The sequence below is a fragment of the Gobio gobio genome, assembly GCF_949357685.1.
Source record: "Gobio gobio genome assembly, chromosome: 5".
NCBI lineage: Eukaryota > Metazoa > Chordata > Actinopteri > Cypriniformes > Gobionidae > Gobio > Gobio gobio.
The window spans coordinates 26519935-26535492 of record NC_137101.1 but is presented as its reverse complement, the minus strand read 5'-3'; the positions used below and the strand labels follow the sequence as shown (position 1 = coordinate 26535492).

At 37.0% G+C, this 15558-nt stretch overlaps 2 protein-coding genes across 4 annotated transcripts in view; both read left to right on the top strand.

Annotated features, from left to right (window-relative positions):
* Positions 1 to 15558, top strand: part of taf3 (TAF3 RNA polymerase II, TATA box binding protein (TBP)-associated facto) — a 996662-nt gene that overhangs the window by 33218 nt on the left and 947886 nt on the right. The window lies entirely within an intron of this gene.
* The window catches only part of b4galnt3a (beta-1,4-N-acetyl-galactosaminyl transferase 3a), a 58537-nt gene continuing 49504 nt past the window's right edge, over positions 6526 to 15558 (top strand). For 2 of the 3 annotated variants that reach the window (XM_079816916.1, XM_079816915.1), the window contains exons 1-6: positions 6526 to 6711; positions 14401 to 14480; positions 14591 to 14641; positions 14985 to 15074; positions 15157 to 15247; positions 15398 to 15498. In XM_079816916.1, the coding sequence (XP_079673042.1) occupies positions 6543 to 6711; positions 14401 to 14480; positions 14591 to 14641; positions 14985 to 15074; positions 15157 to 15247; positions 15398 to 15498 (582 nt within the window). In that variant the 5' untranslated portion in view covers positions 6526 to 6542. The remainder of the gene's footprint in view (positions 6712 to 14400; positions 14481 to 14590; positions 14642 to 14984; positions 15075 to 15156; positions 15248 to 15397; positions 15499 to 15558) is intronic. The other variant, XM_079816917.1, reaches the window with a different exon arrangement.

Below are 15558 nucleotides of genomic sequence, written 5' to 3'. Positions count from 1 at the left end.
TGAATTTGTCATACAAAACATAAGTTGGATTTTTTTACAGTGTCTCTGAGGTCTGTTTTTTTTTTTTTTTTTTACAATGCATGCATGTAATGAATATAAATGAGCCAAAACCAAACCAGTCAATGCATCTCACTTCAGTCAAGCAGTTTGTTTACAATGTGGCTGTCACCTGCTAAAAAAAAACATTTTTTTTTAATCAAAGTTGCTCTAAATTGATCGAAAATGAACGTAAATACATCTATAATTGTACAAATAATTTCTATTTCAAATAAATTATGTTCTGTTTAACTTTCTATTCATCAAAGAATCCTGAAAAATATTACCATAGTTTCCGCAGACATATTAAGAAGCACAGCTGTTTTCACCAAATCAGCATATAAGAATGGTTTATGAAGGATCATGGGTAACCCTTTAGTTTAGGGTCCAATTCTCACTATTGACTAGTTGCTTATTAGCATGCATATTACTAGGATTTTGGCTGTTTATTAATACTTATAAAGTACATATTAATGCCTTATTCTGCCTGATCGTGTTCTACATCTCTTAATCACTATTAATAAGCAGTGATAAGGAGTTTATTGAGGCAAAAGTCATAGTTAATAGTTAGTTAATAGTGAGATTTGGACCCTAAAGTGTGACAGGATCATGTGACAGTAAAGACTGGAGTAATGGCTGCTGAAAATTCAGCATTGCTTTCATATTAATAAATTACATCTTACAATATATTATCACAGAAAACTGCAATAATATTTCGCAATATTGAAATATAACTGTAAATTTGTTAAATTAGTTTTATGGATATTTTTCAATGGGGAAAAAGGTATATTTATTTCAGCAATTTTACTTGATTTTTTTTTCACTGAGCTTATTGCAGTGCATTATGAAAAAAACAAGTGGAAAACTAAATCTTGGATGTACTGTATATTTACATGACAAATCATATGCGCCATTTTAGGCAGCTCACATGTACTGGAACAAAGCTTCTTTCACATCCTGTACCTTCGCTTTTATCAACAATTACTAAAGCCACACCCGTCTACCTTTACCATATCCATTTTAAACATGACATATAAACACAAACCTCCACTCCAAAGATATGTTTTACTGTTTTGTTTGCTGTGCAAGATTATACATCTGTGATTAATCCCACACCCAACTCAAACCAGTTTGGTTTGCATTGAATTTGAAAAGAAATAGGAAATAGGATATGCTTGCCATGATAATAGAGCATTGTTTTGTAACATTTTAAAAGAAGCTGTTTCATGTACACCTTTTGGATCCTTTGACAACTTGTGAAAGAAGTGCATGGAGTTCTAGAAGCCGTATTTGAAATCCTAAAAGTAAATCTGTCCGTAAACAGATTAGATTGTTCAGTTTCATATTAATTAGCCACCATTTCAATAAATCATAAAACAGATGCAACGAGATTGTGTTTACTTTGTAGCTGTGATGCACAAATACTGTACCTACGAATACGGATGTGATCACTCTGTCGTCATACAGTACCAATCAAATTTCTTTTCCCAGCATTTCATCATATAATCTCCGATTCTGTGTGTTGCTGGTTTGATTAGCACACAGAGTCCTGTGAAAGCCTGGTACGTGGGTGATGATAACACACATGAATTTGTATTTGAAGTGCGGCGGCTGCCTGGAGATGCAAGGGAAGTACTAAGCACCCAAATGACATGACTCCCCCAATCCTATAATCAAGGCTCAGCAGCTTCCTGTGAATCTATCCGTCTTAATGAGAACCCCAACCCACACACACACACAAGCATTCCCCTACCACCTCTAATGCTGCTTCACATCAAAGCAAACTCAGATACAACCTCGTTCTCGCCATAACATCACAGGAGCTTCTGAACGATGGTTGTGGAAGAACAACCGTCTTGCCTAAGCCTCCTGTCTGACATAAAAAGATTGGGTGCTGGGACAAGGCGCATATACGGTTACAGCTTCTGAACGATGGTTGTGGAAGAACAACCGTGCCTAACCCTCCTGTCTGATATAAAAAGATTGGGTGCTGGGACAAGGCGGATATACGGTTACATGTCGTTTTTTTTGCAATTTAATTTTACCTTTCTGAGTGTATAACATTAGGCTGTTGCAGGGCTTCAGCTTAAAAAAAGCGAAGGCTTTCATTAAAAATATTTCATTTGTAACGGAGTTGTGCACCATTCTTAACTGAATTGAGAATGCCTTTCACATTCAAATTCAGTTCCTGAGTTCTAAGTAAATTTGACTTGAGGTATAGAATGAATTAGCCTACATTACGAATGCACTGATTATTATTAGACGTAGTTGTAGTTGTAATTTTGAACGTGAACGTTCAGCGAAGCTTTAATTCCCAAAATAAACAAACAACAAAACAAAAGTAAAGCGGCAGCCCCTCATGGATGACAGCTGCATATAAACCTAATAAAAACACAACATAAATGTTCCAGGCCTGGTCCTCTCGTCTTTCACTGTTGTCGCGTTAAGATTGGTGTGGCGCAGGTGACGCACATTGGCACTCGCACCACCGGCCTCGCTCCTTTCCCATGGCTCTCCGCCCCGCCCCAGCTTGCCACATACCCCTATCACCCCTCGGATCCTCGAAACTGCGCTCTACTTTTCACCTCCCACCCACATGGCAGCCGCAGCACCTGGGGGTAAGGACAGACTAGGCGAGAGAAAAGGAGACGGAAGGATAAAGAGGGACAGAGACGAGAGAAGAGAGAGGGGGAAAAAAATTGGTCGTAAACTCCGCCACGATGCCTGGTGGTGGCGCTGGATAGCCCTCGGTGGACGGCAACGGCCATGTCCACCTGTCAAACTATTACCAGGTGGTAGAGTCTGCTCCATTCAATGCCACCACAGATTTCCCGGCGAGGGCTCTTTGACAGCATGTTTCTCCTTACTCCCAGGGTTCAGCACCATTGTAACAAGGTTAGTGTTTAGCGGGAAGCAGCAAACGTTCAACGCAACTTAAATATCAAAATAAACAAACAAAACAAAAGTATATAAACTTAACATAATATAAACATAATAAAACACAACATAAATAGTCCTGGTCCTCTCTCGTCCTTCGGTCATCGCTCCTCCTTTTATCCTCCCGGTGCTCCTCTCGCTCCGTTCCCACGGCTCTTAGCCCTGCCCTGCTTTCCACAATAAATATTTTAATAAAACAACAGTTGAGTCAAAGTAACAGTGTGCACAAGCACAGCCAACACCAGACAATGAGGGGGAAAAATACAATTTAAAAGAAGTTGACATCTCTCTGTTATACTCTTATATAGAGCCCAGATTCTCATTGTCATTCCATGACAGTCTTTATTGAATGACAGTCTCTCTCCATGCCCAAACCCAGGCACACACAAAAGAACGATGATGTGGCTGTCATCCTGCTGTGTAAACCTCTCATTTTTCATTACATGCTGGTGACTCCAAGGTTGAAATGAACTGAATCCACGCGAAGAGATGTTGGTAATTGTTTACTGTCAACTCTTCCTCCCCCCGTCGACCTCAGATGAAATTCACATTTTCCAGGCAGTCTCGGGAACACCGAACAAAAATGACCGGGAGCTCCTCTGAAGTGTTGTATAGGTTACAGACCAGGCCTTGGTCTTTTATTAATATTATTTATTTATTTATTAAATTGTTTCAGTCAGGCTCATTTGTAAAGAGGCTCCGGATCATAAAAATGAAAAGGATCTTCTGAAGCAGGCTTTCCCAAACCATCTCTCTTGTTTCCATGGAGATAGCTTGGCGAATGGCAACATCCTTTTGTGTAGCAGTGTGATTGGAGGAAAAACAAAACAATGATTAGATAGGAATCAGGAGAAGTGCTGAATAAGATCTGTGAGCTGGCAACATCTCTCAATACAAAAACAGATGCGTTTCTTGTCTTTAGCGCTTAAATTAGCTAACAACTACATAAAAAATGGCACCACTTTATATTAGGTGGCCTTAACTACTATGTACTTACATCAAAAAATAAGTACAATGTAGTTACTGTGTTCAAATTGTATTGCAAAACACCTTTGCTGATATTGAGGTGGGATACGGGTAAAGTTAGGGACAGGTGTGGTGGTATGGGTAAGTTTAAGGGTAGGGTTAGGTGTAAGGGAAGTGTCAACTGTGTAATTACAAATGTAACTACTGAAATGAATTACAGATGTTATTACAAGCAGGTATTTTTTTTAAATGTAAGTACAATGTAAAAACATGTATGTACCCAATAAGTGCTTTGTATCAAATGATTAATTAAAATGTTAGTACATAGTAGTTAAGGCCACCTAATATAAAGTGGGTTCTAAAAAATTAATTTATCTGATGATAAACAACAATACAATGACAATAAAAAAAGGGTATTGTTCGTGGAATAAGCAGGTTAACCTTGCATTTCAGATTTTGAATATATACTGTAGTAAACTGTAATAAGGTTTTTTGGCCCCTAGATGGACCCATCTAACCAGCATCTACGGTACAGGGGTTTATATAAATAAGGTAGTGTTGCATATCTTATCAAAACACAATATGATATTGTTGTCATATGAAATTATAATATTTGCTTTTAATTTGTCTTTAGAAACAAATTAAAAAGAAAAGAGTTACAAATAAAGTAATCATTAACTTATTTTTACCTTTACTATAATAATATTTATGTGTTATCTTAACTTTTTCTTAACAATTCAGAATTTATGAATTTAATGAACTGTTTTTCAGTTGAGTTGAGTAGGTCAGGATGTAGAAATGAAATTTGAATGGGATGGGAATGACGGAAAGATGAATTTACTGAATTCCCATTTAAATCCCTAAAGGACTGTTACCTTACTTGTGACCTAGTTCACTGTTTAAAGGCCCTACAACGCCTGTTTAATGAGAATTCCCTTTGTGACCACTTCCCTCATACAGTATGACAACACTGTCCCCATTTTTGTCACAAAAGGTGATCGAGTTCATTGAACCATCTTGTTTCTTGGCCAATAATGGTGGGAATTTCCAAAGACTTTTCACTTTTGCATATAGGCTAATTAACTCCATATTTATATAATTAGCTATTCTATAAATCTGATACTGGGTAATATATGTGAAGGACCTACTATTAATTTGAGCCCCTTAGCATTCCAAAAGTCAAAAGTCAGTTTGGTTTTCTTGAAGAGCACATTTGCACAAATTTGACTATAGGCAAACTACTCCAAAATAAAGATAAACAAGAGATAAGAGAAAGATACTTAAAATAAAGAGATAAGAAAAAGAACCACGTGACATGAACAGAATAAATAATGTTTTATCTACCATATGTCTTTTTCTATTATCTATGAATTAATGTCATTTTCCTGCCGCTATACTGGGTGGCAAAACATCCAGCAGCATCCAGGAAGCCATAAGGAAAACTGAGAAAACGAAGAAAAGGAGAAAAACTGGATTATCACTTATAATTTGTATCGTCATGTCGCCCAGCCCTAAAACGTGTTTGGCACTAGACAAGACATAACGATTTTTTATAAAGCAGGAAACGATCGTGTATCGTGAAGCGCTATGCAAATAAATTAGACCAATGTGTTGAAATTAAAGTGACGATGACATCAATTATTCTGGTTGTTTCAATCTATTTTTTAGAAACTTTTTAGAAGTTATCTGGATGACTGCTGTTACCGTCAAGATAGATTCAAATCTATTTAAGAACTGTTTAAGCTCCTAACTATAAACTGTTTCGTGTAGTCCTATTTATTGTATTCCTTTTATAGGCCTAGGTCTAGTTTATTTTATTCCCTTTTTCTCCGTTCAGAGAAGGAGGTGCGGGATGTGGAAACGAGTGAATTCTCATGTTTTGCATGGAAACGAACGTACGCCCAGTTGTCTGCTGCACGTGACATAGGAACGGTTTTATTTACAATCTAATTTCTGTTTACTCAGTGACGCTTTTAAAGGTGCAAACAGAAATGGTAAAAGAGCTCAACATGTGTATCACCTTTAAGTCATTCAACTAGGACATTTTCTACACTGTAAAAAATAAAATAAAATAAAATAACCGTTAAACAAAACTGACTTTTAAAAAATGAGTCTTATAACTTAGGCTACTCTCTAAAAATAAAAGGTTCTATATGGCACTAAAATTGGTTCTTGGCTCGTAATCATATAGTGGAACCTTTTAAAGTGCTGTAGGCATAGCACGCTGGCCACTGACTGGTGCTATAGCACCGCTACCATATACAGAACATGTTAAGATATGGTGCTATATAGCACCAAAAGTGGTTCTGATTAGCCTACGATGAAGAACCACTTTTAGTGCCATTTAGAACCTTTTTTTAGAGTGTAGGCTAGCTATAAAAAGGTGGAAAATTGCTTAACTTATTTTGATGAATTAAAGCAATGTAAAATAGCTATATCCTAACATACTGACCATATTTTTATCACAGTGTATTTAGTGCATCCAAGGAATTATAATCTAGAGCCAACTGGACATTTAACTAAAGGGATATCAACCGGTCACACAACGTTACTCCTATCTTGTTCATCCGGTTTTTCTGTGACAGTGGTGTAGCTATAACATCATGTGCATCACACCAGGCTCAGTGTCAAGCAAAATGTTAGCTATGAGAGCTTTTAACCATCGCAAGGTGATAATGTATTCATTTTATCTACTAATTATATGCATTGTATTTTATGTTTTCATATACTTGGGAGCATATCATGTGGACGCAAGAGAAAAATCGCCTTCTGGTGAGTCGCCTTTATTTTATTATTTAGGCTGGATTGGTTTATTTAAATTTTCTATACTTTTCATCTTTTTTCTGCTTGCTAGTCTTTTATAATGTTCTCTCTCATAACTTTAGTCAGTGAGTTGTTAACGTAGGCCTAATGGAGTTATTGGAAGTCCTACGATCCATATCAGGATGCCAGATAATTTAGAAACAGTTTGAAAGCAAGAGACTAGGAGGAATATGGTGTGATATTTCATTAGGTTTGCTGTTTTCTGATACCTTATTTACACCCTGTTTAGTTGTTGTTCCAGTGTCAGAGATTCCGTGTGAAATATCCACTACGTGCAGCTAAAAACACTTTGACTTTTGAAACATTAAGGTTGCAGGTTATCATTTAATCCGTTTCAGAACATGTGGAATATGATGAAGTATGATAAAAGAACAGCCTGTTTACTTTGGGGTCAATAGCTATGTTTCCATCCAAAGTTGCGAATGCAACATTATGCGCAAAAAATTGCAATATCGCATTAACATTTGCGAATAAAGCACCGTTTCTATCCAGTAGTCGAAGAGAACATAATCGTCGTTAACTTCCTGATAAACTACCGATAAAAATCACTAAGAAACATTGGTGGAGCCACCATATAATAATTTTCGTACATAATAAATTATTTGTCTCGGAGAAACTCGAGCGTCTCAAACTTGTCTTACTTTCAAAGGCGCTGCTGTTCGGGAACGCAGTCATGTAAGACAGTTCTAGGAGGGAAATATACCGAGCATCTTTGACAACAGACTTCTGAATGACCAAAACTGCATTTTTCCGCTGGTTAGTAGAGTACCACGGGGCTAAAGGCACACCTTAAGAAAAATGTGCTTTTCACTACTCCTATAATGTATTATATAATTTTTTTTTGTTTTTGCATTGAACATTTATGGAGCAACAGCTTTTGTGTGATAATAAATAATAAAAGTGGTTTATTTTATTTAAATCTTAAAATGTATGGGGTGTCGAGGGGGGTCCCATGTGTAGGGTAAAAGGCTCACCAGCATGAGGCAAAAGGCACACAGTATTGATACAAATACTTTCGCTAAAATAATGTTTTTAATAATGTCTAACTTAGACAGTCTAAGTTAATACTTGTTCAAAACAATCACTTTAGCAAAGTTTGAACTATTTTCTGTTTATTTTGATGAATAAAAGAATTCATTTTTGATCAATAAATAGGCCTGTGTTGTCATTAAAATATGTTAATATAGAAATATATCTGAAAAATATAGAAACAAAATTATTTCAAAAAGTAAAGATTCTGAAAGCATTGAAGGAGATCCCATTATAATTTAATATAGATTTACAGTAGTAACAATAAATTATATTTTATTATATGATATTATTAACATATTTTTAAATATGATGGTTTCATTATAAATATGGTGTATCTCTAAGGTGGACACCCAACTTTATATATGATACTTACAATCTGAATCTAACCATGTCATGTCAACAAATGGAAAATTCAGTCGGCTGTTTATTATCATAATAAATATGGTGCCTTTTGCCCCAACAGCAGGGGTGCCTTTTACCCCAAATACCATACTTTTACATATTCTTCCATTATTGAAAAACTGTTACTTTAATTAACTTGAACAAAACTGACAAACATTAAAGCTTCACTATGTAACTTTTTCGTCCACTAGAGGTCACCTATTCAAAACAAAGGCGTAGTTTGATGACGCCACGTTTAAGCGCAGAAGGACATGTGGTTTTCACCTCACAGCCGGTGGAAAAGAATCGGGATAGGACTCGGGCAGAAATCATGTTCATGGATGCGATTATTAACGTTACTGTAGTATGAAGCAGAGCAGGACCGAGTGTTGTGGAGCTGAGCAAGCCCGCTGGAGCGATTGTTAATAAGAAGAGCGCAACACACGCCTCGCGAGCAGTGGGACTTTTATTATGGCATAGTCGCCGGCGGGACTTTTATTATGCCACAGTCGCCGGTGCCACTTCCGCTTTTCCGGTCATGAGTATGAGGAAACGCAGCTCTGTTTATCATATTAGATACACCTGAGTGTGTTGAAAATTATGTTATGACGTTGGGTTCACTCGGCGGCTGCACTCAAAAAAATATTTTGGTCTAAATATAAGTTTTATGTATTTGAATTACATTACAATTTTCCATCCATTTGGACTACATAGTTTTAACATAAACAAACAAATAAACTTAATGTGATTCATATTTGTCAGTCAAACGTAAATGAAATAGGTAAGTTTTATATAATGGTACACAGAAAAATGCCCATGATAAATTAACACAGCCTATTGCACACTACTGAGATAAAGTACCATTGAAGCAGTGTTCAAGTTAATGAGATAATTGAGTGATGATTGAGAATTAATTATTAACACCTGATGATAATGAGCAGAATCACTGACGGAAAGAGAAACACAAGAACTACAACTGACTTCAGCCACAGCCTTAGATAAAATCAACTGAAGATAAAAGAAGACATTAAATCTGAAGATCTTGGCAGAAGAGGATTAAACAACTCCACAAACAGCATTACCAGCTTCACACATTATTAACCAGACTGACTTTATTTCTGTAATTTTCTGTTTATAGTTTTGTTTGAAGTCACCATGCTGGAGATAAGTGTCTGCTTTAGTTGGGCTCTTAACTCTTTAACTTTTTTCTCTAGCTCCTTTAACTGTGTGTTTATAAAGCACATTTGTTATGGCAAGGGAATCCAAGAGAATATCTGGTGATGTTGGCTATTTATATATTGTTAATGACATCGTGTGGCTAAATCACTGATCTCATTCGGAGTCTAATACTCTGGTTATTGTGATACTGTGTTAATAGTTTTGTTTTATTCATAATAGTTGCCATGTGATTCTACAGCATGAGTTACAGCACCGTTGTGGTATTCGAATAATATGCAGGATTTAAATCTATGGCTTTGCTTAGATATACACAGACATCAAGAATCAATGTATGAATCTCAACAATGGTGACAATCAATTAAAATCTTCAAGCTGCAGTGCATGTTGGGTACCACCAATCACCCCCCCCCATGTGTCCCAGCATGCATTGCGGCATGAATAAATTATGCATCTGAATTGACAAATTTTCTTTGATACTAACTAATTGCTTTTACTTTTGCTGTTTTTGTCGTGACATTTTAGTTGCTTGTTTTATGTTCAAAGTTGATCTGTTTATCTTAATTTTTTTTTTATTGTCACCATTGTAGAAATTCAAACGCTGATTCATGATGTCTGTGTGTGTCTAAGAAATGCCGTAGATTAAGACCTTCTGGGCACTTTTTTTTTTTTATCTGGATATTATTCAATTAACACAACCGTCCTGTATCTTGTGCTGCATAATCCCATGGCTAATATTATGAATACAACACAATTAATAACACATTACCTCTATAACCAGCAAATTAGCCTCTAAATTGGAGCAGTGATTCAGGCAAAAACAAGTAGCCAACATCACCTGATAATATTTTCTCTTGGATTCCCTTGAAATAACAAATGTGCTTTATAAACACACAGTTAAAGGAGCCAGAGAAAAACTAAAGCTAAACAAATTAAGGGTCAAGAGCCCAACTAAAGCAGACACTCATCTCCAGTATGGTGACTTCCATACTATGAAACTATTATTTTCATTAAAACAGAAATTACAGAAATAAAGTCATTCTGGTTAGTAATGCGTGAAGCTCATAATGCTGTTTGTGAAGTTGTTTAATCCTCATCTACTGATATCTTCAGAGATTTAATGTCTTCTTTTATCTTCAGTTGATTTCATCTAAGGCTGTGGCTGAAGTCAGTTGTAGTTCTTGTGTTTCTCTTTCCGTCAGTGATTCTGCTCATTATCATCAGGTGTTCATCATTAATTCTCAATCATCACTCAATTATCTCATTAACTTGAACACTGCTTCAATGGTACTTTATCTCAGTAGTGTGCACTAGGCTGTGTTAATTTATCATGGGCATTTTTCTGTGTACCATTACATAAAACTTACCTATTTCATTTACGTTTGACTGACAAATATGAATCACATTAAGTTTATTTGTTTGTTTATGTTAAAACTATGTAGTCCAAATGGATGGAAAATTGTAATGTAATTCAAATACATAAAACTTATATTTAGACCAAAATATTTTTTTGAGTGTGCTATGACACTTGTTCACACTGCAGTGAGAGTAAAGCGCTTCTGCAAAATAAACCAGAAACCGAGGGTAACGCAGATATGACGCAATCGACAGGCGACTCCCTCACACGTCCCGGTTCCTTGGTTAAAATAGCAATTTTCTCACGATTTACAAATATTTGGAAACATTTGGTATATTCTAAGTACTCAACTGAACAAAATATATAACACTGGCCTAGTGGTCTTTGAATATTTTACTGAAAAAAATGTACATAGTGCACCTTTAACAAGACCTTTGTTTCAAAATATATTCGATAATTTGTATGGCTGATGTATGGCATCAAAGTACCGCGAGAGCGATTTGAGAGGAGTCGGCTAATACAGCCGCCCGGTGCAGTTTCTCTAGAGCGGCTGCATCAGACTGCACGGACTCTGATGACGACACAGCTGTTCCACGATTGGCCAGATTCACCACATGACAGTGATCACGTGTGTTTCGTGTTTATTCCAAAAGCTTCATTTCCATTAATGCTCACAAATTAGTTTTTAATAACAGTAAAACTTCCTTTCATGTAGGCGCGATGTTATATTGTCATGTTTATAAAAAAAAACCTGATAAATACGTAGACCCCCCTTCATGGATAATGTAGGCTTAGCCTATATGTTGAACTTTATTCTTGTACAAACACACGCTGTATTAAGCAGTGCATAAAGTATTACATGACAATAATGTCTCTGAAACATCCGTGTATTGACAAATATTGCATTTATTTCACTCCAGCTGTGATAAAGTATGCAAACACAGCGCGAGCGTCACTACGGAGCGTCACTTCACGTCTCCGTTTGCAGCTCCTCCCCGCCTGCACGCGGCTACTCTCGCCGATCTGTTGCATCCAAAGACAGTAAAAGGTTGCATCCAGCCGCAGCCGATGTCGAACACACCTAATGTGTCTGATGCTATATAGTCAATGCAGTGAATCCATGATAAATCCCTCTAAAACTCGCAGTTCTAACTAAATCCACTGGGTTGGGCTATGGAGCGTGTTAATAGGTTGAGTGTATTTGATCACAATGCCGTTGTCTGCCTCGCGATGTTTGGAATTACTTGGATGAAAATGTAAAATTATCTTACAAAATAGAGTTACTTTTGATAAAATAAATTAATGAAACTGAGTTATCACGACCACAATGAGAAATCACATGAAATCCAAACACTAGTCGAATGAGGAAAGAGCTGTCCATCACTGCATTCATGAGTGCAGGTAAGGTAAGAACAGATGTTCACTGAGTGAAAGCGAGATAACGTATATGATAGCAAAATTACCTTGAGACAAATGCTTCCTTCAAGTCTTGTCGGGTTTAAGAACAGAAAACAAGTGCTGTTAGAAACTTGACTTAACACCGTTATCTTTGTGTCTCTGCAACTTCAGCGGGGCACGTTCTCACCCAAGAATAATATCATCCACATGTTTTTTGATATTATTGTTCCCTTTCGAACGGTCAGTCGTATTGCATCGCTAGACGCTTAGGAAAAATTCCTCAAAATACTGATTTTATAAAATGACACAGTAATACTGCACAGCCAGAACAGTGCTGAAGCCACTCGCACACTATTGTATGAACCAATGGGCCGAGGGTCTCGTCTCGTTCGGCGGGTCTGATGATGACCCACAAGAGCATCGACACAATGGCTGCCTCCGAAAACCTAGGCAGCTGACTCGTTGCCTCGCTGCCTTATCAGACGATGGCTTGTAAGGCAGCGTTTAAGCATGAAGGCACCTCACAAAACGAATTTCGGACAGATTTCTTAGGCAGGGTAGCAGTTTAATGATCTACAGCACAATAGAGAGAGCTTAGTGAGAACTAAACAAATATTTAATTACTAAATTAGTAATTTCTCGCTAGAAATGACATCAGAAGTTGAAAATGTTGGTAAAAAAAAAAGTTCATTTACACACAAACTGACCAGCAAACGCAACTTTCGGACGCCATCTTTTTTTCCAGCTCAACTGTCACAGAATGGAAAGCACAGGATTGTGGGATAGCAAAGGCAGCGAAGGATACAAATATGCTGCCTTAAAAAATCGATCAGATGAAGTTATCTCAGGAGGCAGGAGGTGAAGCTAACATTAGATTCTGACGTGCCTTGGTGCCTTCCTGCCTTGAAATGTGTCCTCCGAAGGCAGTATTTTCCAGGTTTCGGACGCAGCCCTCCATTGATGACCCGCCTAAAAGTCTGTTGCGGTGCGTGCAGTAAGAGTTGTTTGCTATTCAAATCAACAATGGAGTTTAAAAAATACGACAGATGGACCGAAAATGAGGTTCAGGCTTTATTACGTTTATTTGCGGAGGACGAAATCCAGTGGGCTCTGGATAGTCGCGCGCAGCCTGCGTCACCCTACTAATCTTCACGGTACTTTAGACCGCAGACAGCATCAGGTCTGAGGGAAAAAGATTTCCTGGGAAAAAAAGTTCCTAGGACAAATTGTTCCGGGTAATTTCGGTGGAAACGGGTCTAAAGCTGATGATCAGCATCATGGTTCCAACAAAGCCGGATTGGTTTGGTTTGGTCAACTCAAAACTAATCATGTAAGCCTGAGTTTGTTCAGCTACCATCATGGTACAGGCCCCAGGTCTGAGGCGCAACTTTACGGTTTATATCAAGTTCAGGCTTACAACCAGGGTAAGGTGCTTCTAGATCAGTGCTATTCACTATTCATTAGTTTAGGGATAACTTATACTGTAGGTAGGGTTAGATTTAGGGATAGGGTTAAGATTACATTTTCGGAGAGAAATATTGTTTCAGAGTCCACCCAGGGGACATTTCACCTTCAAAATGTAGTACTGCAGAATTCATAAAACATATTTAAAGCTTTGATCGGATTTCACATGCTTTATGTGACTTTCTCACGCCATGTAAAACGTACTGAATGAAAACATTCTGAAAGTCACTTCAGAAACAAAGTTGTGTTTTTGCAAAGTGCCGGTCGAGCAGAAAATGACAATATAACGGAGACATGTTGTGAAATAAAGCCACACATTCCAGCCTCGCGGTTCTGCCGCTGCCTCGGAAGACGCAGTAGTCCTGCGTGGGGCGGCTACACAATGTCATGTGTTGCAAACTCCTCCATGTTGTGTTTGTTGTTACTGTTTTTGGCTTATGCCTACAAATGCAAAGTCGCTGCCATAGATACAATGCAGATATTCCGGAAAACCAAAGAGCTGCATGGACACACAACTCTGATCTGAACAGTTGCGATTTGCAGTGTGGGCAGTCAAGCATTAGATTAGATTCCAATCGGATTTGCATAAAAATCGGATTTGGACTGACAGTCTGAACAAGGCTATATACATACATTTTTTAAGAGTTTTTAATTTTGCCACAATTTTTCTCTATATAGTGTTGATAAGGCAAAGAGTAAATACACAAAGTTTCATAGGTTGTGTCCCACTCACCACTAAATGCCACAGTCAAACCTGAGAAAATGGTTTGTGAACCATTTAAATGTGTGCATTTGCATACTTTTGCTTTGTATATTTTTGCTTCCACAAGGGCCTGCAAAAACAAATGTGAACAAAGATATCACCTTGAGGAAATCACATTTAGAAAATGAACCTCCTGAACAGATCCAGGTAAGATTGTTGACTTGTTTGTCGTCGTCATGATTTATGTACGATATCTGAACGAGAGTATCCCTTATTTAAAATAATTATTTTCTTTTTTTCCTGTGACTTTCCTAAAGATAAGGGAAAAAAAGTTTGCTGATGACCAACAGCCAATAAAAACACACCAGGTCTGTATAAAACAATTATTGACAAAGTAAGCAACAACAAAATGGTGACACTTTAAATCCAAAACAACCATTTGTATAAAACCCCCAATATAATTTTGTACCAAACCATCAGTTGTTATATCTGAATCCAACATTAAATGATTTCACAATGATTTTTAATTTCATTTTAATTTTCTTGCATTGTGTGACTATGGGGGTCATTGAGTCAAAAAGATTGAGAACCACTTTGATCCTTTATTTTTAAGTGTCACTGCTGTTCAAGAAAGTGACACTGATACAAATGTGCAACTATTGCATTCTATTAGTGCCTATTCATGAGAACAGTTTTTTATCCTCCCCTCAGGGTAGAGTGAACATGCACGTTTTTGAAGACTGTTGCGGCGGATCCCTTGATCAACTTAAGAATAACCTGCTCTATCCGCTATTTCCTAACGTTAGTTCTACACACATTTAGTTGTATACTATTAACAATGATAGTCTCAGTGTATAATATAATGTCATTGTGCTTTTTAAAGGTGCGTACTACAGTGAGCAGACTTGCTGTGTCCCCTCAATGGAAAAATTATGGTCTGAGAATCTTTGGCTACCTTCATCCTTCAGAAACTGGTAGGTCCAACATTAAAAAAAAAATATATATATATATATATATATATATATATATATATTTTTTTTAATTATTATTATTATTGTATATGGAATGTAATTATACACATGTAGAGGCAATTAACACATACACTGATGTTTTTCTGTTTATAGAGGAATATGTTTTTGCTGTTGCCTCTGATGATAACTCTGAGTTCTGGCTCAGTTTAAATGAAAGTCCAGAAAACCTTCAACTTCTCGCTCATGTTGGTGAGGTAATATCTGGTGTGAATGTGGGTGTGTTTGTTTGAGATTCAAATGGGTGATATTTACTA